This window comes from Leopardus geoffroyi, chromosome A2, assembly GCF_018350155.1.
Source record: "Leopardus geoffroyi isolate Oge1 chromosome A2, O.geoffroyi_Oge1_pat1.0, whole genome shotgun sequence".
Taxonomy (NCBI): Eukaryota; Metazoa; Chordata; class Mammalia; order Carnivora; family Felidae; genus Leopardus; species Leopardus geoffroyi.
In genome coordinates this window covers 145399056-145426919 of record NC_059331.1, presented here as the reverse complement: position 1 = coordinate 145426919, position 27864 = coordinate 145399056, and the positions used below count along the sequence as shown (strand labels likewise).

Sequence of the window (27864 nt, the reverse complement as noted above, 5' to 3'; positions counted from 1 at the left end):
GGACTCCTGGTCGCTGGTGGTCATTGTCATAGCTGGTCGGCATCATTGTCAAGATTTCTCTCACTTTGGGTTTGCAGCAGCCCTGCCTCTGTTTCCCCCTACCCCCCTGAATGAGGAAGTTGGCTTTTTCCTCAGGCCCGTTCCTCTGGACTGGACTTCTTGGCTCTGCTTGGCTGCTTTGGGGTTCCAGCTGAGCAGACAGAACATTTTTCCCATTTATTTTCCTAAGGGGTGAGCTCCCGTTCCTAATCGGTCCATCCCCAGCCTGAAGCCCTGCAGAGCACAGCCCGTAACAACTAGGAACTCACTTGGAGGTTTATTGGTGGAAGTACAAAGCACTGTGTTATAAGCACCCTCATACCTCTCCCACGGTCTTTTGGCCCACAGTGGGAAAACAGCAATGATAGGAGATTGTAGCAAGTGCACAGAATGAAGCTAGGGAAGATTGCCCCGTTCTGGATAGGTGTCAGGGTCCAAAAAAGTTCTCTCCTAGGGAACTGGCAACAGGAGTCTGCAGGAAGTCCTCATCTGGATTCTCTTGTTCCCAGAGGCTGTGGCTCAAGGCAGCTCTCATGGGTATTTTCAAACTGACTGGAGATGCCACCCGCAAGGGGGTCTTAGAGCTGTCCAAATTGTCTATTTTGATGGCGACATTGGTGTTACTGTTGGAGCCCAGGAATTTTGGAGTCATTGAAAGCAATAAAAGAAAGAGAAAGCATTGTTAAAAGTTTAATTTAAAAAACTGTTTCTAAATTGTATATTTTCCAGTACAAGTGCCTTGAATGTAGACGCGGATGTGGGAATGATGGCCAGGGACGACACGTATAAATGGTATGATATCTCAAGAGAGACTTGGGGACGCCTGGATGGCTCAGTTGGTTAAGCGTCCGACTTCAGCTCAGGTCATGATCTCACGGGTTCATGGGTTTGAACCCGTGAGATCTGTGTGCAGACAGTGGGGAGCCTGCTTGGGATTCTCTCTCTCTGCCCCTCCCCCACTCACATGCACACGCTCTCTCACTCTCTCTCTCTCTCAAAATAAATAAATAAACGTAAAGAGAGAGAGAGAGAGTGACTTGAACAAAGAAAACCAAGCAGGAGGGAGGCTCCGGCTAAGGTCTGCTCTGCTGGAGTGGAACAGATACCCCTCCAAATCTTTTTTTTTTTTTTTTTAATTTTTTTTTTCAACGTTTATTTATTTTTGGGACCGAGAGAGACAGAGCATGAACGGGGGAGGGGCAGAGAGAGAGGGAGACGCAGAATCGGAAACAGGCTCCAGGCTCTGAGCCATCAGCCCAGAGCCCGACGCGGGGCTCGAACTCACGGACCGCGAGATCGTGACCTGGCTGAAGTCGGACGCTTAACCGACTGCGCCACCCAGGCGCCCCGATACCCCTCCAAATCTTAAGCACCACTTTTATGTGGTGAGAACCTAATTTGTTAACTAAGACTCAAAGGCAAGATCTGAGCCCCGTGGGATCTGCCTGATGCCCACTATAACCTGACAGTTATCAGCATAAGGAAAAGAAAACCTCACGACAGTTTTCCAAAACAGTAACAGCTTTGAAAAAAGTTACAGCCACTGAATGTGCCTAGAAACACAGAGTGTGGCTAACATTTTTAAAAATGTTGATTCTGGGGCGCCTGGGTGGCGCAGCGTCCGACTTCAGCCAGGTCACGATCTCGCGGTCCGCGAGTTCGAGCCCCGCGTCGGGCTCTGGGCTGATGGCTCAGAGCCTGGAGCCTGTTTCCGATTCTGTGTCTCCCTCTCTCTCTGCCCCTCCCCCGTTCATGCTTTGTCTCTCTCTGTCCCAAAAATAAATAAACGTTGAAAAAAAAATTAAAAATAAAAATAAAAATGTTGATTCTAAGTGAAATACATGGTTATTTTATTTTATTTTTAAAATTTTATCTTATTTTTCAACGTTTATTTTTTTTTGGGGGGGGGGGCAGAGAGAGAGGGAGACAGAGGGTACAAAGTGGGCTCTGTGCTGACAGCAGAGAGCCCGGTGCGTGGCTTGAACTCATGACCTGAGCCCAAGTCAGACTCTTAACCAACTGAGCCACCCAGGAACCCCCGGTTTGTTTTTTGTTTTTCATTTAAAATAACCATGTTGGGGCACCTGGGTGGCTCAGTCAGTTGAGCATCTGACTCTTGATTTTGGCTCAGGTCGTGATCCCAGGGTCGTGGAATTGGGTCCCACACCAGGCTCCTCACTGAGTGTGGAGTCTTCTTGAGAGTCTCTCTCTCTCTCCCTCTGCCTCATTTCCTTGCTCTCTCTCTCTAAAAATTAAAAAAAAATAAATGAAAACAAGGGAAACTACAAAAAAGCACCAAATGGAAAATAAAAATCACTCACACTGTAACTATTCAAAGATAAGATGCGATGATTTTTTTTTTTTAAGTGAAAATAAGTTTAGAGTTATGTAGCCAGAGCCTGGCAAAATGGCCAAATAGTCTACAAAATCTTTGCCATAAAACACCTAGAGATGCTAGATAAAATATAATCACATAATTTAAAGTGTACTGCTAAGCCCACAAAAAGCAAAGAAAAATCCCAGGGGTCAAAAATTAAAGACTGGCAAAGTGTGGGCTGAAGCTGGGGGTGCCCGAGGGACTTGCCAGTCTTGGTGGCCCCGGACTCAGGTTTTACCCACTTCAGTTTAGGCCAACATGAGTCCCAAAGGTAAAGGCCTGTTTGAGAAAGCTCAGGATAAAAAAAATTCCAGCTGCAGACTGCTCCAAGACCCAGACGGTTATCTTGCGGATCTGTCCATATCTGTGTACGAGGACGCACAGAGCAGCCACAGAGCATCTGATGTATCTGAAGACAGGGAGCTCCTATTCCCCCCACAGGTTCCCAGTGGACAGTGCCCGGGACAGTTTGAGGAGGAGGAAACTGGAAGTAAGTACAAGGGCTCTGGCTGCGGTAAAGTCAGAAGAGGCTGGAGCCCTACATGCCTTACGGTCTCTTGAAGCCATCGGAACACTCTCTCTTGCAAGACACAGCCTCACACTAAGGAAAAGCCACTGGAAATGGGGTCCAAATTGAGTAGGACGGGAAGAATAAAAGCAAAGAAAAGAGAAAGATCAGCTAAAGACAGGAGAGAGGATCACAGCCCTAGAAGTGCAAGGCCATCAACACTTCCCAAAAGCCACACAAGAGGGAGCTCTAGAGACCAAACCAGAAAGCAACCTGGACTGACCGTCATTCCCAAAGGTTCAGGAAAATTATTTTCACATTAAAAATAACTGTCGGAAAAGGATAGTAATCAAACGCCACACAAAATTAGAAAAACAAAGTATATTAAGCGTACTAAATGCTTACAATGAAAGCACACTAAAAAGATATGCCTGCAAAACCAATGAAAAGTACAACCTAGCATTTCAAAATGAGCTAAAAGAAATTAAGAAAGTGATAGACTATATGAAGGTGCCACCCAAGTCAGAACTTAAAAGATTTGTGAATGGGGTGATGAAACTGCGGAAAGAGTCAAACATTTTTAAAGAAACAATTATTTCCAAAATGAAGCCTAAACCAGAAAGAATACAAGAGCAAACAAAGCAGACAGAGGAAGAAAAGAATAGAAGGAGAGCTTAAAGAAAGAAAAAGAGAAAATGACAGCTCTATTAGATAGGCAAAGATGAGCCAATATTCAAATAACAAGAGTATCCAAAAGAGAAAATTTTGCATTATAATTCAATACAACTATCTTGAAAGTAAAACAAAACAAAACAAAACAAAACAAAACAAAACCCAAGAACCACGAGACTGGAAAGCACATATAAAGGCACGCGATGACCTGGGAGAGCAGCCCAGCATGACCACCACGAGGACCCTGCCCCAGAGGGAGGCTAAAACAGCACTGAGAGAGAGAAGGGGTGTGGAGAGTCCCTTGTCTAAAGCTGCTGCCTTTTCCCCCTGAAGCTGAAAGAGAGGGGCTTCCTAGGATCATCCAGAGATTTTGAACTGGGGCCCCCTGGAGGCAGGGGTCCTCGGAGACCCCGTAGGTAGGGACACAAGTCCTGAGCAGGAAATCTGAAGGGCGGGAAAGATGGAAGAATAGGTCTCTTGGGTGGAGGAGTGAAGAGGAGTCATTCCTGTGTCCAGGGGCTCATCAAAGTCTGAGAGGACATTTCTTGAGGGTCAGACGTGGACTATACCTGAGACAGAGAGAGCCAGCCTGGAGCCATTGTAAGCCCTGCCCAAGAGAACGCCCTTATAGCCAGAGCCTGAGGGGGGGTAGTGGCTGGAGGAAAGGAAGGTGTCAGAGCATCACCAGAGTTGCAGTTGGGAATGAGGGGGGTGTCAGGTGTGGGACTTTAAAGAACCCAAGGAAGCTTCTAAGAGAAAAAATTAGCTTTAAAGTTAGGAAAGAGGGGGCGCCTGGGTGGCTCAGTCAGCTGGGCATACAGTGTCTGCTCAGGTCATGATCTCACAGTTCATGAGTTCGAGCCCCGTGTTGGCTCTGTGCTGACAGCTCAGAGCCTGGAGCCTGCTTCGGATTCGGTCTCTGTCTCTCTCTGCACCTCCCCCGCTCTCTCTCTCTCTCTCTCTCTCTCTCTCAAAATATAAATAAACATTTAAAAAAAATTTTAAGTTAGGAAACAGAAGGAGAAGAGGAGTGAAAACCCAGTGCCCACCGTGAAGGGCCATCTTAACATGAGGCCAGACTGAGGGAAGGTGTGAACAGTTCAGAGTTTTGGTAATTATCAGCCACATTTTAATTTCAGAATTGATGCTTCTTTTGCAATTTAAAGGGACCAGAGGACCTTTTATATTCCAAGAGGGAGCCCATATGCTTAGGGGGCCCGTCAGAGAATCAGCTTTTATCTAAGGGCAAGAAGAAAACTCCCACTGAAAAAATCATAAAGGGAAGACAAAAATAAATTTACATTAAAAAAACTTTTTTCGTGTTTATTTTTGAGAGAGAGAGAGAGACAGAGACAGAGCACAAGCGGGGGAAAGGCAGAGAGAGAGGGAGACATAGAATCTAAAGCAGGCTCCAGGCTCCGAGCTGTCAGCACAGAGCCCGACGCGGGGCTTGAACCCACGAACCGTGAGATCATGACCCGAGCCAAAGTCGAATGCTTAACCGGCTGAGCCACCCAGGTGCCCCCAAAATAAATTTACATTTTGATGGTATCCTGCAAGTTGTACTTGTTCAATGTATTGATTGGGTGATCTTGCTTTTGTTTTCCATTGCTTGTTGCACGAAGAGTCTCATACAATTAGTGAATTAGTAAATGGCTTTGGAGCCATGTCTGCTTTGGGTTACTGTCTATTCTGTCCATTTTACAGAACAGATAAGTGAGGTGAAGAGAACTCAGCGCTGTCTTACCCGGGGGACCCTGGTGAACCGGGTTTGGAGGTAGTCGATATAGAGCTCCATGAACCTGCCTGATCAGCTCACCCTCCTCTGATAACTTACTCACCCCTCGTTCTTTTTATTGAGCACCGTCTATGAAATCATTACAGTTTGCCTAGGGAATATTCAGACCCAACAGCCACAGACCCTGTTTTTGACAGGCTTATAATAAAACAGAGGGGAGAAATCATATGCATAATGGTCTAGAATAAAAGGAAGGAACTGAGGTAGTTTGGCCGAGGGTGCCACCGTCCCCACCCACGGCCCAGTGCTGCGGGAAGGGATGCCGGAGCTGCCTGCACGGAGGACCCACCTGTCCGCTGTGAGCTGGGGCCTCCCTGTGATATTCGAGAAACTGTCACTGGTTTGCTCGGCTGTCAACAGCATGAAGCTTTCGCTGGGCTGGGTGGATGTCAGGAGGCTGCTTTCAGGCTGGGTGGAGAAAGTTACAGTCAGATGACCAGGTCTGCCTGGAGTTCTCGGCCTCCTTGGGCCAGAACCTTGAAGGGACTCAGCCTTGAGTCTTCTAGCCTCGACCCGGAAACCTGTTCCTTAAGCATCAAGCCCCAGAATCATCAGAGCACAACTGAGCCCTGGCAGGATAACGTCCTCTCTCTGCTGGGCTGCCAATGGCTACTGTGCCTGAACATTAAGAACGAGAGCAGCAGGGCTGGGAAGCTGACTTTGGAAGGCAGTGATAGTAATACGGAAAGGCCTTCAACTGAGACAAGAGGAAGAAAGGGTTTAGGTTCTGAAATCTGAAGGTGTTAGGCAATCCAGCCTATTGATCTCTTTCTTTCTGTGCTTCTACCCTAAGCAGGTCCTGGAAAAGCCTTCTCTGTGTCAAAAGGGGTGGGGGGTGGGGAGCCTCAAATAAACTGAGAGGAAAAAGCGAATCCTTGGGGCAAAGGTTTACAGACACTTGTGATTCAAGGGTTAAACTTCTTGATATATAAAAAGCTTTATTTTACAAACCGGTTTAGAAAAAACCACAAAATGCCAATAGAGAAATAGCCAAAGAGCACAAAAAGACTGTATAATGATGTTCAAACTCCTTGAAAATCAAAGGGCTGTTACTTTTTCACCTATCATACTAGAAAATTTATTAAAATTTATTCTTCTCTGTTGTGATAAGGACACAGTGACATAGACACTCATATTACTGGAGAGAGTATACTTTGGCATGAGCTTTCTGGAAATAATCTGGCAATATGTATCAAGAGCCTTAAAAATGCTCATACCCTTTGAATTCTGCTTCTAATAATCTATTCTGAGAAAACAAGCAGAAATGTGGTCAGTTCACACAAATGCTTGTTCTAGCATCATTTACCATAATGAAAAGTTAGAAACAACTCTAAATGGCTGATAACAGGAGAATGGCGAAGTAAATTTTAATTCATTCACACAACTACTGGAACGGCATGAAATTATCAAAATGATGTGTTTGAAGAGCTTTAAAAAGAAACGGGAAAATGCTTCTGATATAATCTCAACTGAAAAAAAGCAACATTCAGACATTTATTATGTATTGAATATCCTCAAATATATAAGTTAAAAATTAATTTAAGATGGAAGACTGTCCGGAACCCAAACTGTATCACAAAACCGTAATCACCATGACAGTACGGAACTGGCACAAAAACAGACACTCAGATCAATGGAACAGAACAGAGAACCCAGAAATGGACCACAAACGTAGGGCCAACTAATCTTTGACAAAGCAGGAAAGAATATCCAATGGAATAAAGATAGTCTTTCAGCAAGTGGTGCTGGGAAAACTGGACAGCGACGTGCAGAAAAATGAACCTGGACCACTTTCTCACATCATACACAAAAATAAACTCAAAATGGATGAAAGACCTAAGCGTAAGACAGGAAGCCATCAAAATCCTGGAGGAGAAAGCAGGCAAAAACCTCTTTGACCTTGGCCACAGCAACTTCTTACTCAACACGTCTCCAGAGGCAAGGGAAACAAAAGCGAAAATGAACGATTGGGACCTCATCAAAATACAAAGCTTCTTCACAGCGAAGGAAACAATCAGCAAAACTAAAAGGCAATGGACGGAATGGGAGAAGATATTTGCAAACAATACATCAGTGAAGGGTTGGTATCCAAAATCCATAAAGAACTTATCAAACTCAACACCCAAAAAACAAATAATCCAGTGAAGAAATGGGCAAAAGACATGAATAGACACTTCTCCAAAGAAGACATCTGGATGGCCAACCGGCACATGAAAAAATGCTCAACATCACTCATCATCAGGGAAATATAAATCAAAACCACAATAAGATACCACCTCACACCTGTCAGAATGGCTAACATTAACAAGTCAGGCAACGACAGATGTTGGCAAGGATGCAGAGAAAGAGGATCTCTTTTGCATTGTTGGTGGGAATGCAAGCTGGTGCAACCACTCTGGAAAACAGTATGGAGGTTCCTCAAAAAATTAAAAATAGAACCATCCTACGACCCAGCAATTGCACTACTAGGTATTTATCCAAGGGATACAGGTGTGCTGTTTCGAAGGGGCACATGCACCCCCATGTTTATAGCAACACTATCAACAGTAGCCAAAGTACAGAAACAGCCCAAATGTCCACTGATGGATGAATGGATAAAGAAGATGTGGTATATATATATACAATGGAGTATTACTCGGCAATCAAAAAGAATGAAATCTTGCCATTTGCAACTACATGAATGGAACTAGAGGGTATTATGCTAAGCGAAGCTAGTCAGTCAGAGAAAGACAAAAATCATATGACTTCACTCATATGAGGACTTTAAGATACAAAACAGATGAACATAAGGGAAGGGAAGCAAAAATAATATAAAAACAGGGAGGGGGACAAAACATAAGAGACTCTTAAATATGGAGAACAAACAGAGGGTTACTGGAGGGGATGTGGGAGGGGGGATGGGCTAAATGGATAAATTATTGTTGTACTATATCCTAACTAACTTGGATGTAAATTTTTTAAAAAAGTGATCTAGGGGAAAAAAAAAGATGGAAAACTGTTAAGAAACAAAACAAATAAAAATCAGGGGGTGGTGGTAGGAATAAGCAAACCAGGAAACAGACTCTTAACTATAGAGAACAAACAGAGGGTTGATGGAGGGAGGTGGGCAGGGGGAGGGTTAAATGGGTGATGGGCATTAAGGAGGGCACTTGTGATAAGCACTGGGTATTGTAGGTAAGTGATGAATCACTAAATTCTACTCCTGAAACTAATGCTACACTATATGTTAACTAACTGGAATTTAAATAAAAAATTGGAGAAAGAATAAATATATAAACAAGCAAACATTAAAAAAAAAAAAAAAAAAAAAGAACCTGGCAAATTCAATCTAGCCTCTAACGTTAAAGAATAAATGTTTTCAAAGTTTCAATATATTCAACAATGTGAAAGCATATGCAAAATTCTTCAGTTGATATTAAGAAGACAGCATAACTCTAATGCCAAAACCTAATAAAAATCAAACAAAAAAAGGAAAAAAAATACATAAAATGGAAGACTGGAAGGAAGTATGCCAGAATGTTCCAAGTGATTGCTTGGGGTTGGAGAGAAGTAGGGGTGATTTTTCTGTGATTTTCTAATTTTCTTCAGTGAGCATTATTCCTTTTTTAAAACTTAAAAACAAAAAACCCAACAGAAAACAATTTTTAAGTGAGATAACCACTTTATAGCTCTTTTTTTTTAAGAAAAAGAAATTCATTTGCTTTTTATGTTTGTAGACCCCAGTTTGATGCGTGTGTATCCTTGGCCCTTGAAAACGAAGTCTGCCCCTGCAACACCAGATTTTAATGCCCACCAATCCTCTAAGGACCTGGGCTTCCCATCCCCCGTCTCGCTGCAGGTCTTGGCGGGGGGCCCCACTTACCGTTATTTCCGTGGAGCTGTTGGACATTTTGGGCACCAGGCAGTGCGTGAATTGGATTCTTGGGTCTTTGGTGGTGATGGAGAGACCTTTCTGCAGAATTTTCACCAAGCGGATCCAGAATTGAAATACGGCCTCTGGGTGGTGTTCGTGGAGCCTCAAGTAGTAGATCTTTTCAGTCACTGTCCTAACCCTCAGGATGCGTTGGAGCCGGTCACAGATTTGTAGCTCCACAAACTTCAGGGGGAGGATCCTGGACACAATCGGGAAATCCCCACAGCAGAGGGGCCCATGCATTCAATCAATCATGCGTGCCTACCTAGAGCCTGGCCCCATCTCACTAGGCCCCCGCCTCTGCTTGGGGGATGCCCATGGGAGAAAGCTCATGGTCTGGGAGTGGGAATGATTACTAAAACTAACTCTTCTCTGACTTTCAGGGCCTTCATCACTAAAGAACCTGCCCACATCAATAACAATGGCTGATAGACCCTGTCTAACCTCTCATTCAATCCTCACACCCTTTGATGAAAGAAAGGTATTTTTCATTCCATTGTACAGATGTTGAAACTGAGGCTCAGAACAGCTAACTGATGTGCCCAAGTTTAGACCACGTTAAGTAGGAATTGGAACTCAGCTGTTCTGACCCTATTTCCATCCAGATCTCCTCCCTGTATCCTAGTTAACCTTGCTGAGACAGTAAGAAGGGTGGATGTGTCCTGTACATCCAGTATTTGGTTTTTTTTTTTTTTCAATTGTAACACTCCATCATCGCATCTGACTTTCATACCCCTCGCCTTTTTGCGGGGGAAACCCCCTAAGTCTATAGTGACAATATAAAAGTAAATAAAAGGAAGCCAAGATCCTCAAAGACCAGGCTGAGACAGAGACCAGGGCTCTATCACTTCACCAAGCACAGTGTCTGGTATATCCAGATACGAAAGATATGTTTTTTAACGAATGAATTCTACATAGTTTATACACTATACATCGTGTATACACATAGCTTATATACTGTCCTTTCTTTTTATCTAAAATCCAGCTTCAAAACAATGCGGTCATCCCACCCCTTCTGCAGCCTTTCTTTACCTGCTGAGGGTGACCACTGGAGCACAATCAGGTGAGCTCCAGGTGGAAAACTGACCCTGGGGCCAGGTGACGTTGGCCATCAGGAGGACGTTGGGGAGTGGCAAGGAGGGCACTGAGGAGGTCACCCCCAGGATCACAGTGGTAGAACCTTCATAGACATCCATCCAGCTCCCGGGCTTAGTGACCTGGAAATCAGCCCAGGTACATGGGTCAGGGAGAAAGAGGAAGGCAAGGGTGGGAGAATACAGGTGCTGGAAAGCAGCACTTTAACTTGGGGACATGCTCGGAGCAAGTGTGCGGCACACTGGCCTGGGCAATGACCAGCATCCATCCTTTTTGTGGGTCTCTCCAAATAGACCAGCTCATTGGCGACAGGAAACTGTGTTGCCCTCCTTTGCATCCTCTGCATTATCCAACTTTAAAGGGATGCATTAGTAAGAAAAAGCTGAGAGGCATTGACATTTTATTCCCCCATCCTCGGGTAGAAGCAGCCAGCACAGGTTTCCAATGATCTGGAAGGGAGATTGTGTAAAGAAGGTTCCAGAAGGGGAGGAGAGTGAGGAAAGAGCTAGTGAATGGGGCAGACCCAGGCAGCCCAGCTTGAGGGACGATTGGGGAGCTTCCCGCAAGATGAGGGAGGGCCCGGCTTCTTGCTAGATCTCGTGAGAACCTGTTCTCTTGCAGCTTCAGAGGCAGCCCAGGGAGACTGGCTGCTTTGCACTGGGCACAGCATTTCAGCTAAGACACGCCCGCCTTACTGTCCAGGGCGGGCAGAGAAGCCTCCAAGGAACCACAAGGACCCAGGTAAGGTAAGGAACATTTGAGGAGTGACCGACCCGAGAGCCTTCTCCCAATGTTCTAGACTTTGTAGGGCCATTGACACCATTTCACAACCATGGTGGAGCCGGGGACAAGGGGAAAGCCCCAGGAATAACTGAAATTTCAGTTCCCATACGCCTGACTAGATGGTGCCCCTAAGAAAAGTCCATTTTCGTTTTGAAGGAAAAAACAAAAACAAACATTTCTTGGAGCCCACATTGCGGAATGACATTCACATGTACTACGAAACACAGGGGCGGCACACATTGAGAGTAAGTGCTAAGTAAAGGTTTGTGAGTGATGTTTCTTACAGGTGATGGCAGAGAGGTGATACTGAGGAGGGGGGAGAAAGGGAGCCACCTAATTGTGTGGGGTGATTCCTTTCAGGCCAACTTTTCACTCTGCCATGGGGCAGCTCCAGCAGACAGGCTTTGCCCTCCCCGGAACAGTCCGAGTTTCCTGCTGCATGAATCACTAAGTGTCCACCCAGAGAATCTACACAGTTTTAATAGCAGGTCAAAGAGAACAGAGTAAGAGAATAAGCCTCCTGCCAAAACCTCACACCCAGATAGAAATGACTGGAATTCGCTATCCCGAGTCTGGATCTGCCACGTCCCTGCTCTTCCTCTGCTGAGACTGTGTTAGGAAGGAGCACGCCCGCGGGCTGCCAGCTGATTGCCCCATTCTGCAGCCCCCTGGGAGCAGTGCAGGAACCGGGGAGCACTCGGAGCGGCGAACCGGCTCTTTGAAATCTGGGGGGCTCCGTCAGGGAGTAGCTTGCTGCTCTGGGAACGCGTCTTCTAACTGAGCTCAAATTGTCTCCACTCTCTCCTGTGACTCCTCACTGCTTTGTGACCCCATCACACGGATTCCTGAGCACAGACCCTCCTTATGGGTTCTAGCCTCCCACTTTCACCCAGGTAACTGAAGTCCCTTGGCCTGCAGTGTCGTCCCTCTGCTCCTCCACTTACCAAAGTCTTAGGGATACCTCCAAGAAGGGCTTCACCTCCTCCTCTGGGGAGCCTTCTTCAACTGCCAAACTCCAAAAAGTGCTCTGAACTCCCTGGACACTAGCACCCTTCTCTCTGCTCATGCTTTAGGGATGAGCTGGTCCAAACCACCTGCCAGAGCTTTCTTAGCAGTGACCATGTTATAACATGCCCTTTAAATTGACAAATTCATGAGCTCCTTGGCCAGGGATACCATCTGATCTCTCTTCGCATCTCCTGCCCCGCACACAGCACACAGCACACAGACCATGAGAAGCTGGTCATGCGGCACTTGCAAAGGAGCACAGGTATGCAGATCCCAGCTAGACTTCTAGAGGGAGGTAGGTGGGCAGGCCCTCAGTAAGATGTCACACGCACTTTTTTTTTTTTTTAAGGTAAACTCTACCCCCAACATGAGGCTTGAACTCATGACCCCAAGACAAAGAGTCATATGCTCTACCCACTGAGCCAGTCAGGTGCCCCAAGATGTCATATGACTATCCCATACTCCCAGTGGCCTCATGCTTCCCAGGCCAAAAATGCTAACTTCCAATGGCCATAGCACCGCCTTTTAGGGGATGTAGAATCTGGGCAAGGCCGATTCTAGGGGCTTGGCTCTCAAACAAGGCTATTTCTAAACCATCCCATGGAGAGGAGGTTGGATTTCAGAGCAGGGATTCTAAAAACAACCTTCATTCCCTCTAACCAACCATTCCTTCCCTAGCGGCCCATGGACCCTGCCTGGAGGGTGAGCCCTGAGGTCCCCTTTTGCAGTTTGTAGTTCTATTTCCTGAAAGCATATGACCTTCAAGGAGCCCCATCATGCTGTAGGCACAAACTGAGCTGAACTTGGGATCCAGACCCTCTGGTTGTCCCTAGCCATAGCAGCCTCCTTCTCCTCCCCAGGGCTTTCAGAGGCCTTTTTGGACCAGCACTTTTGGACCAACCCTTAGGAACAAGTTCTGGAAAGCGAAAGAAAGTGGGTTCTGAGCTGCACACAGGTACCTGGATAAAGTTGCTTTCAAATACCACCGAGTCGGAGAACAAGTTGAATTCTGGAGAATGAATCAGTTGACAAAGAAGGCCATCTTCCACCCCCAGATCCACTCCAGGGCCTGGTTCCCTGACCTCAGGTGGGAGGCCCCTAATTTTACTCATTGGTTCTTGGGAAGAATGGGCTGGAGAACATCTCTGGGGCTCCACTCAGACCCAGCCCAATTCCAAGGTGTTGGTGTGACCACTGCTCCCCCCAACCTCCACAGCTCCCCCTCCCCTCCTGACTTACAAGCTGTCCACCAGGCCAGGGAGGGCCTGTCGGCTCACAATGGCAGGCATGACATCAAGGAATGTGATGGGTAACAACAGGAAAGGAAAAAAAGAAGACGCAAGGGAGGATTGGGGATAAGCAGAGCTTTTTTCTCCCCTTTCTTTCCTACGCACTACAAACTAGCAGTAATAGGAGTCTATTCCATTTTTCACTCAGTTTCTCTGCATACATGAGGAAAATGCACTACGGTTATGGCAAGACAGTGGTGAGCTGGCTGGAACAGCAAGGCAGTCTCTCCAGAAACCCACAGCCTTCAATCCTCTCCCCAGATGGCGAAGTCCCTCACAAAAACTTTATCTGTGTGAATTCCCTGAAGTCAGGCTCTCCCCGGGCCAGAGGAGCTCGGGACGAAGACGAGTAATTCACGCCAATCTTCCCTACCTCGTTTCATGGGAGCAAATGAGAACTTTTTGGAAACACCGGGCTGTTAACAAGGCAAAGAGGCTTATTTCTTTGGGAACAGTGGGCAGGTGAGGATGTGCAGCACAGTGGCGTGCTGGAGCCAGCACAAAAGAGACCCGTGAAAACGATTCGGATTTTCAGGCATTTTACGAGCCATCGTTAAACGTAGCCAAGAGTAAAAATGTAACTACGGAAACTTACACTTCAACAAACTATACAAAAGCAAAGGTAATGACCCAAACTCACCACTTCTTAATTGTTTTACTATATTTTACTACTCTCTATACCCTTGAGGTTATTTACGTCGATTGTATCTACAGGGTAGAAACACTGTGTGATGCTGCACTACCTCGTCCTATCTTCTCGGGGTGTGTTGGTCACTTCATGTTGGTCACTATCTTGAAACCAGCCATGTTGGGAGTTATTTACACCATGGAAATCAATTAAGCCTCGATTTATCGTTTTGTTGGCTGTCTAAAGGGATAAAGGGGTGCCTGGATACCTCAGTCGGTTAAGCGTCTGACTTTGGCTCAGGTCATGATCTCACGGCTCGCGAGTCCAAGCCCCGCGTCGGGCTCTGCGCTGACAGCTCAGAGCCTGGAGCCTGCTTCGGATCCTGTGTCTCCCTCTCTCTCTGCCCCTCCCCTGCTCACACTCTGTCTTCTGTCTCTCTCTCTCTCTCAAAAATACACATTAAAAAAAAATAAAGGGATAGAAAAAATGTTGATGTAAATTGCGTGTGGCTGTTGCTGTCATATTGTAGGCACACAGAAAATCTGAGGAGTCTCAGTAGCTTTCAGTATTTGAAAGCTATTATCTGATTTAGCAAAGAAGTTGCTGAAGTCACTGATGAACGTGTAAAGTTCCAACATACACCTAGGTTAATTCACTTTCATCTTACTAGTTAATATAAGCGGAAAAATCAGCCAACATTCAGGTCAGAACTGTACTTGTCAGTTGCGTTGGTTGGCTAGGAATACAAGAGTTTGACAAAAATCAGTGAAAGATTTCTGTGAGAATCAATTGGCTATATGAAACGTACAAGAGCACTGTGTATTTTATTGTTAGTTGTAACTTGGGTGCTATATGCACTTTACGTCAGTAAAACTGTAGAGAAAACATACATGCTTATAGGTATGCATATATGTACATATAGATATATACATACATATATAGAATTATAATGGTATATGATAATATATAATTAATATGACTAATTATAATGTATATTAAATTGTAGTTACAATGCATATAACACTATACATATCGTATATGTATATATATGTAATAACATGTGTATGCATGTATGATTATTATTTTACATATTATATATATATCCCCACTCAGAGACCTGGTGTGAAACATTTACTAGTGTACCATTTAGTGGCACCAACTCCTCCCCTCCCCTTGCAATCTCCTATCTTTGGTACCAGGAGAAGAAACTTCCACTTAAAGACTTCTTCAGGATGCATGAAGTCGAGGAGGAGTGAGTTATTAGTTGTCCTCTCAGACTAGGACTGGATAGCTATCAGGCATTCTCACTTTGGTGTTTGTACAGGAGCGAGCCAAGGAGGTAAGTCGGTTCTCTCATGTCTTTTAAACCCTCAAGACACACGGGCACAATCCTCCTGTGACCAGAGTTAAATTTCCTGGTGCTTCTCTTAACATAGGGTGGGAGGCCTGCTTCTCATTGGTATTTTTCCAAACCTGTTACATCAGAGGCAGAAGTTTGTATCGTAGTGGCTTATTTCTTCTTAAGACTTGCTCATCGTGGGGCACCTGGGTGGCTCAGTCGGTTGAGTGTCTGACTTCGGCTCAGGTCATGATCTCACAGCTCGTGAGTTCGAGCCCCGCGTCGGGCTCTGTGCTGACAGCTCAGAGCCTGGAGTCTGCTTCAGATTCTGTGTCTCCCTCTCTCTCTGCTCCCCCTGCTCACACGCTGTCTCTCTCTCTCTCCAAAATAAATAAAGATTTAAAAAAAAAAAAAAAAGACTTGCTCATTGGAAGCGAAAACTAACTCTTACAATTTTTTATTGATGCAAAGATTATAATAGTAGAAATTCAAATATTCAAACAACCTTCAAGGTCATTATTTTGGCTTTTTTTGCATTCTTTTACTCTCTGTTCTTGACATTTTTTCTCCTTTCCTTATAAAAGGTAAATGTCCATCAATAGAGCACCAGTTAAATTATGATACTTCTATATTAATGTTTTGCAGCCATTAAGATAAGACAACTTTACATACACTGATATGGAATGATTACTGAGACCTATACAGTTAGAAAAAGATGAAAAACAGTATATATAAAATGCTATCACTTGGGTAAAAGGATTTAAAAAAAGGATATGCTTGAACATGCCCAGATCATTTCTGGGAGAATAAAAATGTAGGGCATTGGTAATGGTGGTGAAAAAAGGACTTGTTTTTCACACTTTATTTTTTGTACTGTTTGAACTATTTACCATAAGCAAGTGTTTCCTTATTAAGTAAATTTTAAAAAGTGGTAAAGAAATTTCTTGTACATGGCTCTACAAATATTTGCTGAGAAGCAACTATGTACATAGTATGCTACATACGGGAAGAATCATTATTAGCTCTAAAAGTAGTTTGACCAGAGTTGTGGACATGTGGTCAGGGCTGTATTGAACATAACTGTTTACTTCCTGAGATAAAGACATATATTTGAATAAATACGGGCTGGAAGACTTCAAATATATAAAAACCTATAAACCTACATCTACACAAAGAGTAAGCAACCACTAGAAATTCGAAATACATGAGTCAACATTTTAATATATATACACATGTAATTTTTAGAGTTCTTTAAACAAAAATTGAATATTTAAAAATGGTAACAATGTAGGGGCATCTGGGTGGCTCGGTCGGTTCAGCATCCAACTCTTGATTTTGACTCAGGTCATGATCTCACAATCATGAGCTGGAGACCCATGTCCGACTCCATGCTGAGTGTGGAGCCTGCTTAGGATTCCCTCTCTCTCTCTGCCCACGCCCCACTCTCTCACTTGCTCTTTCAAAATAAGTAAACATTTAAAAATTTTTAAGTGATAACAATGTAGTATGAAACATTAGGTTTAGAACATACATAGAACTAAAATATAAGACAAAAAGGAACAGAGGATGAGAGGGGGAAATAAAGGTGTAGTATTGCAGGGCTTTGGTATTATACCTGAAGTGATAAAATACTATTTGAATTTTTTTTTTTTACATTTATTTATTTTTGAGAGACAGAGTGACGCAAAGCGTGAGCGGGGGAGGGGCAGAGAGAGAAGGAGACACAGAATCAGAATCAGGCTCTGGGCTCTGAGCAAGAGGTCAGCACAGAGCCTGATGCGGGGCTCGAACCCACAAACTGTGAGATCGTGACCTGAGCCGGAGTTGGACACTTAACTGCCTGAGCCACCCAGATGCCCCGATAAAATACTATTTGAAGTCAGACTATAATAAGTTAAAGATGTTTGTTGTAAATCCTAGAATAGAGGAACCATTAAAAAAATTAAACAGAGATCTATAGCTAATAAATCAATAGTGAAGATAAAATAGAACACTAAATAATTCACAATCCAAAAGAAAGTAAGAGGAAAAATGGAACAAAGAACAGATGGGAAATAGAAAATAACAAGATAGAAGATTTAAACCCAACCTTATGGATAATTACACTAAATTTAAATGGCCTAAACATTCCAATTGAAAATCAGATATTACCAATCTGTACAAAAAGGAGGGCACAACTAAATGCTATCTGCAAGAAATCCACACTATATAAAGACACATAAGTTATAAGGATAGAGTAAGATAAAACTTTGCAGCCACTAATCGTATGTTAGCTAAGGTGGCTATATTAATATCATATAAGGAAGAATTCATGACAAGGAATAATACACCTTGATAAAGAGGGACATTTAAAGAAGATAAGGGGGGGGCGCCTGGGTGGCGCAGTCGGTTAAGCGTCCGACTTCAGCCAGGTCACGATCTCGCGGTCCGTGAGTTCGAGCCCCGCGTCGGGCTCTGGGCTGATGGCTCAGAGCCTGGAGCCTGTTTCCAATTCTGTGTCTCCCTCTCTCTCTGCCCTTCCCCCATTCATGCTGTGTCTCTCTCTGTCCCAAAAAATAAATAAAACGTTGAAAAAAAAAATTTTTTTTAAATAAAAAAAAAAAATAAATAAAGAAGATAAGGGGGTCAATTTAGTAAGACATAACAATCCTAAAAGTATATGTATCCAATAGCAGAGTTTAAAAAAACATGAAACTAAAACAAATAGGAAATCAATAAGGATACAGAAGACTTAAATAACTATCAACCAATTTAAAAAAATTGTTTTAATGTTTATTTTTGAGAGACAGAGAGACAGAGAGAGACAGAGAACATGAGTGGGGTAGGGGCAGAGAGAAAGGGACACAGAATCCAAAGCAGGCTCCAGGCTCTGACCTGTCAGCACAGAGCCCGATGCAGGGCTCGGACCCACAAACCGTGAGACCTGAGCCAAAGTTGGACACTTAACCGACTGAGCCACCCAGGCGCCCCACTATCAATGAACTTTATGTAATTTTGTAAAAAAATTGTTTTGTATTTTTTAATACTTTTGATAAAAAATATTTTGTACACTTTCTGTAAAACACAGCTCACTCAATAGCAGAATGGACATTCTTTTCAAGCGCACATCGAACATTCACCAAGATACACCATATATTGAGCCATAAGTCTCAATAAATTTTGACTAATTAAAATTAAAAGGTATGTTCTTTTAACATAATCAATGAAATTGGAATCAATGAAATCAATGAAAGAAAAAATATTTGGAAAATGTCAAGGTATTTGGACATTTGGAATAAATGGAAATTAAACAACCTACTTGGAAATTAAACCTACTTGGAAATTAAACAACCTAGTTCTAAAGCTAAATTTTTTTTTTTAAATGTTTTAATGTTTATTTATTTTTGAAGGAGAGAGAGACAAAGCATGAGTAGGGGAGAGGCAGGGAGAGAGTGAGACACAGAATTCCAAATGGGCTCCAGGCTATGAGCTGTCAGCACAGAGGCCAACGCGGGGCTCAAACTCACCAACCGTGAGATCATGACCTGAGCTGAAGTCAGACGCTTAACCGACTGAGCCACCCAGGTCCCCCCCCCCTTTTTTTTTTAAATTTTTTAAAGTTAAATTTTTTAAAAAGAGCAGTTGGGGTGCCTGGGTGGCTCAGTCGGTTAAGCGTCCCACTTCGGCTCAGGTCATGATCTCAGAGTTTGTGGGTTTGAGCCCACATTGAACTCTGTGTTGACTGCTCAGAGCCTGGAACCTGCTTCGGATTCTGTGTCTCCCTCTCTCTCTGCCCCTCCCCCACTCACACTATGTCTCTCTAAAATATAAACAAACATTAAAAAATAATTTAAAAAATAAAAGAGCAGTTAAATTTCTAAAAATTGAAAAACGTATAGTTCGTGAGATCTAGAAAAAAAAAGAAAATATGTAAATTGCCAATCTGAAAAAAAGGAGGGAACATCACTATAGATCTTGTGCATTTTAAAAGTATAATATGGAAATAGTTTTAACAACTTAATGCCAGTAAACTTGGCAACTTAAATGTTCTATACTAATGTCATCACACAGATATTACTAAAACTTAGGAAAAAAATGACTTAAAAAGAGATTTAGGAAAAATCAAATAAATATGCATTCATAAAAGAAACTGAATTTGTAATTATCTTGCCACAAATAAAACTCTAAGCTCATATGTCTTCACTGGACGAGTCTATCAAACTTTTAAGGAAGAAAGAATATTAATCTTATATAAACTCAGGAAATGGAGTAGGAAACAGTTCCCAACTCATTTTATGAACCCAGCATTACCAAAATCAGATAAAGACAATGCAAGAAAAGAAAGTAACAGACCACAAACCAGCATTACTCATGAAGAGAGATACAAAATTCTTTATCAACAACAGAAGGAAAGATATACTATGTTCATGGACTGGAAGATTCAATATTAAGATGTCAATTTATCCCAAATTGATCTATAGGCTGGGGGCACCTAGGTGGCTCAGCTGAGCATCCAGCTCTTGATTTCAGCTCAAGTCATGATCTCACAGTTCATGGGATCGAGCCCAGTATCAAGCTCCATGCTGATAGCACAGAGCCTGCTTGGGATTCTCTCTCTCCCTCTCCGCCCCTCTCTCAAAATAAATAAAAACTTAAAAAAAAAAAAAAAAGGAAAGATCTGTAGGCTCAATAAAATCCCAATTAAAATTCCAGAAGGCTGTTACAATAGAAACTGTAAAAGGAAAAGATTGTAGGCATTTAAAAATTAAAATTGTGAACAAATAAAACATCCATGAGGTACAAACATCATAAACTTTCAAATGGGAGAGTGAAGAGCTCCTTCCCACCCTCATCATTGGCTTAGTTCCCATCACACTTGCCCCAAAATGAAGCCACTGTTGTTATTTTTTCTATTCTTTTAGAGAATATTTATACATACTTATGCCAGTATAATACATTTAACTTTTTCTATCCCTTCTTACATAAATATGAGCACACTATTCTAATAAGTCTTATGAACATATTTTCCAATTTAGAATTCCTCGGATTAAATAAAACTACCTACTTTTATCAATTATTTATTTCTCCATTTCATAATGTTAAGCAACAGGGAAAAAAAGAGTCCAAATTGCATTCATACTATTATAATATAGAAATGTCCAATGTGTATGAAAAAGGTCTAGAAGGAAACACAATAATAAAAAGTTAGTGTTTAAGTGATGAATTATGAGTTATTAAGTTGATATAGGTTTGCCATACAAAGCAAGTCAAGTCTGAGGCATTACTGACAGTCTATGGGCAAAGCAGCATGTAAACACTGCAAGTTGCAGTCATTTCATAATTTTGATTTGTAACGATAGGTTTTCTTAGAGAAAAAAAAAAAAATCTCACATGTGCCCACACAAGAATTACCTTGGGGGTGAAAAAGCACACTGTTGACATATTTTGCTACACTGCATTTTGGAGAGTTTAAAAAAAAAAAAAATCATGTTGTAGAAAAAAGAGCTGCATACTAGGAAATTACCACCCATTAATTCAATGCTATTGTCTAACTTACTTAGCTTCCATTTCCTCTGCAGTCAAATGAAAAGATCTATGCTGTCCAATGTAGTGGCCACTAGCCATGTGTGACTACTGAGCACCTGAAATGTGGCTAATCCAAATGAAATATGTTCTAAGTGTAAAATACCAATATAAATACACACTTAGTACCAAAATAAAATGCAAAACATGTATCTCATAGATAACTTTTTAAGTTGATTACATGTTGAAATAATGTTTTTTAATATATTGGGTTAAAAGTGTTTAAAATATCTTTTCCTGGGGCGCCTGGGTGGCTCAATTGGTTGAGCGTCCAACTCTTGATTTCAGCTCAGATCGGATCCTGTGGGATCGAGCCCCGTGTTGGGCTCCACGCTGAGCATGGAGCCTGATTAAGATTCTCTCTAAAATAAAAAATATTGTAACAAATGATATATATATATCTTTTCCTGTTTCTTTTTAATGTAACCACTAAACAAATTTTAATTACCTATGTGGCTTGCATTACATTTTTATTGGACAATATTAGATTAGATCCTATCTTCCACCCCTTAATATTCTGATATCTATCATAAGCTATAGAGGCACAGCCCTTCACATCCAGAAAGCATCACACAGCATGGATTTAGTGTTTCCTTCTTCCTTAGACTCCACTAGATGGCACTAGTGCTAAGACTTCAACCTAATAACCGGGATTTAAAATTTGTACTTACCAGTTTTCTAAACATGCTCTGTGTGCTTAAGCTCATCTCCATGTCCTTTGCTCATGGTTCCCTCTCCTGGGAAACTCTGAACTTGGGTCCCTATTCATTTTTAAAAATTCAGATCCTCTAAGAAGCTTTCCCTTAATATCTGCCTCCTGCCAGTAAATAACTTTATGTACTCAAATCCTGTACGCGTATTTCTATCACAGAATCTTGAGAGGTTATGGGTTTGTTTACGTGTTCCCCCCCCCCCACACACACACTGCTGTCTTATGCATGTTATCTGAAGTAGGTAGTAATGAAATCTTAGTCAATGCATGGTACCCAGTAGGCGCCAAAGGCAATGTATCAGTCAGGATAGGCCAAGTTATGCTGCAGTAGCTTAACACAACAGAGGTTTCTTTCTCATTTATACTACATGTTCACCAGACATGAACCAGAGATAAAGGGCTCTGCTCCATGACTTCCTCACTCCAGGACCTACATTAATGGAACAGCTGCATTTGGAGCATTGATAGTCACTATAGTGGAGGGAAAAAGAAGGTTAAAGGTTTTGGAGGTTTTTGAACCAGTGCTTAAGTGTTCCAGTTTAGAATTAACACACATCACTCATTGGCAAGAACTAATTCATGGCCCTGTCCGACCACAAAGGTGTCAGGGAGTACACTTCTATCATGTGCTTGAAAGGCAAGGGCAGAAATACTTGGAGAACATTAATGAGTACCACTACTGAACCTTCTAGTGAATAATCATTCAGCTCACTATCCCTCCTGCAGGTGGAATCCATTCACCATACTTCCCCCGAAGGAGACAATCCAATAATTCCCTTCAGCCACAACATCAAGGCCAAACTGAAGAATCTCCAAGTGATGCACAATGGTTTCTATACCAGTTTTGGATGTGGCTTGAGATGGAGATCTATAAACTAAAAAGACAAGCCATGTGCTTCCACACATCTAATAAATATTGGTGGAGGGGCGCCTGGGTGGCTCAGTCGGTTGAGCATCCAACTTCGGCTCAGGTCATGATCTCACAGTTTGTGGGTTCGAGCCCCGCATCAGGCTCTGTGCTGACAGCTTGCTCAGAGCCTGCAGCCTGCTTCAGATTCTGTGTCTCCTTCTCTCTCTCTGCCCCTCCCCTGCTCATGCTCTGTCTCTCTCTCTCAAAAATAAATGTTAAAAAAAAAATTAGTAAATATTGGTGGAATGGGGACAAGATGAATGCACTGAGGGGAAAGGGGGAGAATGGGAAACACAGCAGGCTCATGATTATGACGTGCCACTGAGCAGATGCAGCGAAGTCCCCTTACCCCGGGGAAGGGAATATTCCTTGATTAGGCTCCAATTCTGCTTCCTAGGAGTACTGCCTTGGGCAAATGTACTCTCTTTTAAGCTACTGAGAATTTAGGGTTGTTGCTGCAGCACAACCTAATCTAATGTGTCCTTGACTGATAAGGAGACAGGAATGTGTGTGTTGCAGGGGGCAGTGGGGGGGAATGTTGCATGTTAAAAAAAGAAAAAGCCTTAGTATGTGTGACATTAACTTACTTGGAGGGCAGCAAAGAGATCTTATTGAAAGAAAGAGGACAACTCATGTTATACAGTAGAAGAGTATCAAGTAAAACTGTTGTCTACAGTAACTTAGAAGACACACATTATTTAATCTATCTGGTAAGAGAAAGTCAGAGAACAGAATTTTAGCAGCCTGAATTGGGTACTGTTGGTCACCATCAACAAAGTACAGAATTAGCTCAGACAAGACCTGAACTGGCTAGTTTGCAAGCAGCACAAGGGACGCAGAGAGACTACAGAAATCAACGGGCTTGCAGGGTTCACAGAAGCAACTGCTTCTCATCCCTAACTGGTTAACAGATAAAGTTGAGAAATGTTTGGAATGACAGACGCCATTTTGAACTCATGTTTTTCATGTAGAATAACCGATTGGCCATCTTACCCATCTAATTGCCTTGACCAGGTTTACCTCTACCTGTCCCAGTTTTAGCTCTGAAAAGTACTATATCCCAGAAAACCCCTCTGCCTAGCAAGTGGGGACAGCAGGTGACCCTACTCATAGGAAAGACTGTAACAGTGGTATGACCATCATATCTGTTGTTAAAACCTAAAACCTCCAAGTAGATCCAACTGTCTTAGAGCAAAGACCTCAAAGGTTGTGGCACCCTGTAAACCATTGCAGTTAAACTGCTTGGGGAAGAGACTTAAAATGCAACTCTCCCACTTAAAATTTGAAACATACCAAAGGAGTCGGAGAGATGTGAGAATAAGAAAATATATCAAATTTAAGAAATCTGTCTAGGAAAACTACTGGCACATGAAAGTGCCTGAAATCAGAGATAAAAAACCAACTATAGTTTTGATTATACTGTGCTGCTGAAACACAAGTTCACATAACCCCAGCCATCCACAAAGGATCAGGGAGCCCAATCGTACTATGTGCCCAGAAGGTGGGAAGCTGGAAATACTTGGTAAATAGCACCAGTGACCACCACCGTGCAATAAATAGAAGTGACGTCCAGGGGCACCCAGGTGGCTCAGTCGGTTGAGTGTCCGGCTTCGGCTCAGGTCATGATCTCACAGTTCGTGAGTCCGAGCCCCACATTGGGCTCTGTGCTGACAGCTCAGAGCCCGGAGCCTGCTTCAGATTCTGTCTCCCTCTCTCTCTGCCCCATCCCCACTCATGCTCTGTCTCTCTCTGTCTTAAAAATAAATAAAACATTTAAAAAATAATTTGAAAAAAAAAAAAAAAAAAAAAGTGATGTCCAAACCACTAGCTTCTAGCGTGTGGCACTTAAGCTTCAGAACAACCCAGGAAGCAAAAGAAGTTCAGCAGAGAAGACCATATTCCAGTCTTACCCTTGGGCAAAAGTAAATCAAACTCACCTTACATAAAATAACACAAATCAAGAGACTGTGAATGGATCTATATTACGAGGGACAGAGGAGTGAATGCACCTGAACATGGAGGAGCAGTGGATACAAGGAGAAAAAAAAATAGCCCTCCATTTCTGTGTAAAAGCCACGCTGCAGAGATCTGGGAGTGAACAGAAACAACTGTTGTGAGACGTGGGCATTTTACCAAATGACTTGGAGAACAGAGTTGAGCCCTCCTTACTTCAGCAGTGCAGAAGGGAAAAACCAAGGCCTACTGGACTGACAGTCTCCTTCTCCCAGAGACAGAAGGCGAGGGTGCTAGCATAATCATTTTTCTTTAGAAATGGAGAGTCAAGAGAATACTGGGATATTCTTGGCCCACGATCGGAAGACTTGTTGATATGAGGCAGACACAACTGCCCTGGCCTCCAAATGCAGGTGTATTTACCTTATGTTTTAAACAAAGTGTTTTAAGTACTTTCCTGCTTCTAAGTTTTTAAGATGTCAAACCCCAGATCTAGGAATTAAGACCCTTCCCTACCACTAATTTCAAGGGCAGAGGTCAACATGACACAAAGTAGAAATATATACTCAACTTTTATTTCATTAGAAATCCATTTAAGCCACATGGTGGCCATAATGCCATGTCCTCCCAGTGTCCCCTTCAGACTGATATTCATAAGTTCGCTGTATGTTGGAGAAAGGGCATTTAACATGTGAAACAATGAGAATTGGACACTATTTCATCATTCCCCCTCCCATACACCAACCCATACATCACTCCCACACAGACAAGCTCTCACGGAAGAGAGGCTGAACACCAAACAGACTGACCATAAAACGCGAAAGTCCGAAGGAACTCTTGGCAGATGTTGAGGAAGCAGGGACGAAAACGACACCATCTCCCAACGGCTGAACACGAAGCACAAGCCCCTAGCTAAGAGATGTCAGAGAACTGTTGTCAAGGACACCAGAGGGTACAGCAGACCTCGGGAAGAGTGACATCATTCCATCACAGTCATAGGCAACCCGTTCACATCGGACAGGCTCTTTTTCCAGGACAGGAGCATCCAGACGGAGAGGCCCTTCAAGGGCCTGGTAACAGTTCTGATAATACTGATGTTCGGAGCCTGCCTGCACAGTTCCTGCCCGGACCCTGCCTGGTGTTCCAAGGTTATAGCCGGTGGAGTGAGGTCTTATCACACCCCTCTGGATGGATGGTCTGGAAGGCCCTAGGGGGCTCTGTGCTGGCTGGTTGACTTCTGGAGGTCCAGGAGCTCCCAGGTAACGGGCTCTCCAGTAAGCCTCCCAGGGACTCCATCAGTCTAACGAAAATGGAGAGCAGGGTCAACACCACACCTAAGAGATAGAGGTTCAACAGAGGCTTCATGGCTGAAAGGACCCCACACTCCTCTGCAGAGCAGTAAAGCTTTCTTCCACTTCTGGAAGGCCTCTGGACGCTGAGGAAAGAGAGGTGTGGTTAACCTATAGCCTTCTGGGATATGCACGCATCTGGCCCTGACTTCTGTCTTCCTAGGGAGCTAAGACAGGGAGATAGGGACCAGCACATGTTCTTCTGCAACAGAATCTCCCAGCATATTTACACTATAAACTCCATGGCCCCAGAGCTAGACTTACTTCTGGGGCTAACTCAAAAGCACTCCTCAAAACTTTTACATCTTCTAGGGCACCTGGGTGGCTCAGGGGTAAGCCTCCCCCCCCCACCCTTGATTTAGGCTCAGGTCATGATCCCACGGTTTGTGGGTTCCAGCCCAGCATCGGGCTCCGACAGCACAGACCCTGCTTGGGATTCTCTCCCTGTCTCTCTGCCCCTCCCCCACATGTATGGGTGCCCTCTCTCTTTAAAGTTTAAATAAACTTTAAAAAAAAAAAAACAAAAAAAACTTTCACTTTTTCTAAAGCAAAACCTTTTTACTCCTCCCGCCTGGTGCAATGCACAATCCCTGTGCCACAGCTCAGGGCACAGAGGGACCAAAAATCTTCCAGAACCGAGTCTGTTTCTGAGGGAGGAGTTGTAAGAACATGCCCTTGAGAAAGCAACCTGTCTAGAGGTCTCCCTCACATCTCAGTCAGGTTCCTGTTAATCATAAATTTTTTGATAAGTAAAAATAATTCTAAGACAGTCAAATCTATCTAGTTCACTTAACAACTACGCCCTGAATAGTACAGTGTGTTAGGAGCTCTGCAAGGTACTACGGCCACACGGGGTCCGGCAGACACGAACCCTGTCCTCATCGGGCGGACAATCTAAGCAAGAAGAGAGGCAGTTACCACCCACCCACCGCGCCAAGTGCTGTGACAAGAAGGGTTCTTCGGGAGGGCAGGACTGGGACACCTAATCCAGCACTAGCGAGCATGGGGAGGGCGTCATGTAACACAGGGTCATCCCTGAAAACACAGCTGGAGCGGCTGACTCCCGGACCCGAGTGGAGGCGGAGCAAGGAGCACCCGCTCCAGGCAGCGCGGCCCCAGGCCAGGAACCCGAGGCGGCCCGAGGGGCACGCAGCCCGGGGAATAGGGGCGGGAAGGCGGGGAAGCCCACAGGGTCGCTCACCTCCAGGAGGAAGGGCCAGGAGCCGTCCACTCGCGGTAACAGCGGGTCGTGCAGGAGTCGAGAAAGTCAGCCCCGGGGCAGAGCTGAATCGTAACCAAGAAGATTCCCGGAGCACAAAAGCGCAGCCCTCCGCAGGCAACACCGCGAGGCCGCCCACACCGCCCACTTATAGCCACGTCCCAGCCCCGGAGCCCACGCATGCGCACTGGGGCCGCACGCACTCGCCCGGACGCACGTCCGCGGTCCCGCCCCCAAGCGGGGCGGTCCGAGGTCGGGGTCTCGGAGCAGGGCTCTCAGTCAGACCTGTTTTGGAAAGAACGCAACTTGGGGTTCTGAGTCACTGAGATCGGCAGTAAGGTCAGCGTGTGTGTTAACTCGGACTGCTTTTTCCTGCTGCAGGAAACTTTGGAAGGAATCAGCACATTTACCCCCGTACTAAGTGGATTGGAAGACACACCTGAGGTGCCCCAATCCAAGGGACCCTCAGGTCAGATGAAGACCGGTCTGCGGAGGAGGGCTTCTTCACCAGACATTCCAACAAAGCACAGATTGTCAGAAGGCATCAGACCCCCACCCCCTGCCCCCAGTGTTTAAATGCCAGGGACTGAAGAGCTGACTTTCACTTTCTAGAAGTGTCAGCATTCCGGGCACCACCCCCACTCTCCAGTCCAAGGCCTGAGGTTTAATTTACCACTGATATCATTGGAATGGTGAGGCGTTTTCGCATC

The 27864-nt window shown here is 44.0% G+C and overlaps 2 protein-coding genes across 3 annotated transcripts; both read right to left on the bottom strand.

The window, feature by feature from the left end:
• Window positions 1–297: 297 nt before the first annotated feature.
• Window positions 298–25507, bottom strand: GARIN1A (golgi associated RAB2 interactor 1A). 2 transcript variants are annotated; one of them, XM_045495540.1, is made up of 5 exons: window positions 25396–25507; window positions 10340–10524; window positions 9257–9506; window positions 5684–5802; window positions 298–662 (listed from the first exon to the last, which is right to left on the bottom strand). In XM_045495540.1, the coding sequence occupies exons 1-5, from the start codon at window positions 25396–25398 to the stop codon at window positions 467–469; spliced, it is 753 nt and encodes a 250-aa protein (XP_045351496.1). In that variant the 5' UTR covers window positions 25399–25507; the 3' UTR covers window positions 298–466. The 2 variants fall into 2 exon arrangements, with proteins under 2 accessions (XP_045351496.1, XP_045351495.1); XM_045495539.1 differs by lacking the exon at window positions 25396–25507 and adding an exon at window positions 13153–13419.
• Window positions 25508–25760: 253 nt separating this feature from the next.
• Window positions 25761–27494, bottom strand: HILPDA (hypoxia inducible lipid droplet associated). The gene is given in 3 exon segments (XM_045495541.1): window positions 25761–25795; window positions 25798–26021; window positions 27137–27494. Coding segments are annotated over 3 exon segments (459 nt in total). The 5' UTR covers window positions 27337–27494.
• Window positions 27495–27864: the final 370 nt, after the last annotated feature.

Excerpts from the sequence above, each read along its gene's own strand:
- GARIN1A (XM_045495539.1), bottom strand. The coding sequence starts at position 13,305 with ATGAGTAAAATTAGGGGCCTCCCACCTGAGGTCAGGGAACCAGGCCCT. Across the intron at positions 10,525-13,152 it reads TTGAAAGCAACTTTATCCAG|GTCACTAAGCCCGGGAGCTG; the intron begins GTACCTGTGTGC and ends GCTGATTTCCAG. Across the intron at positions 9,507-10,339 it reads CCAGTGGTCACCCTCAGCAG|GATCCTCCCCCTGAAGTTTG; the intron begins GTAAAGAAAGGC and ends GATTGTGTCCAG.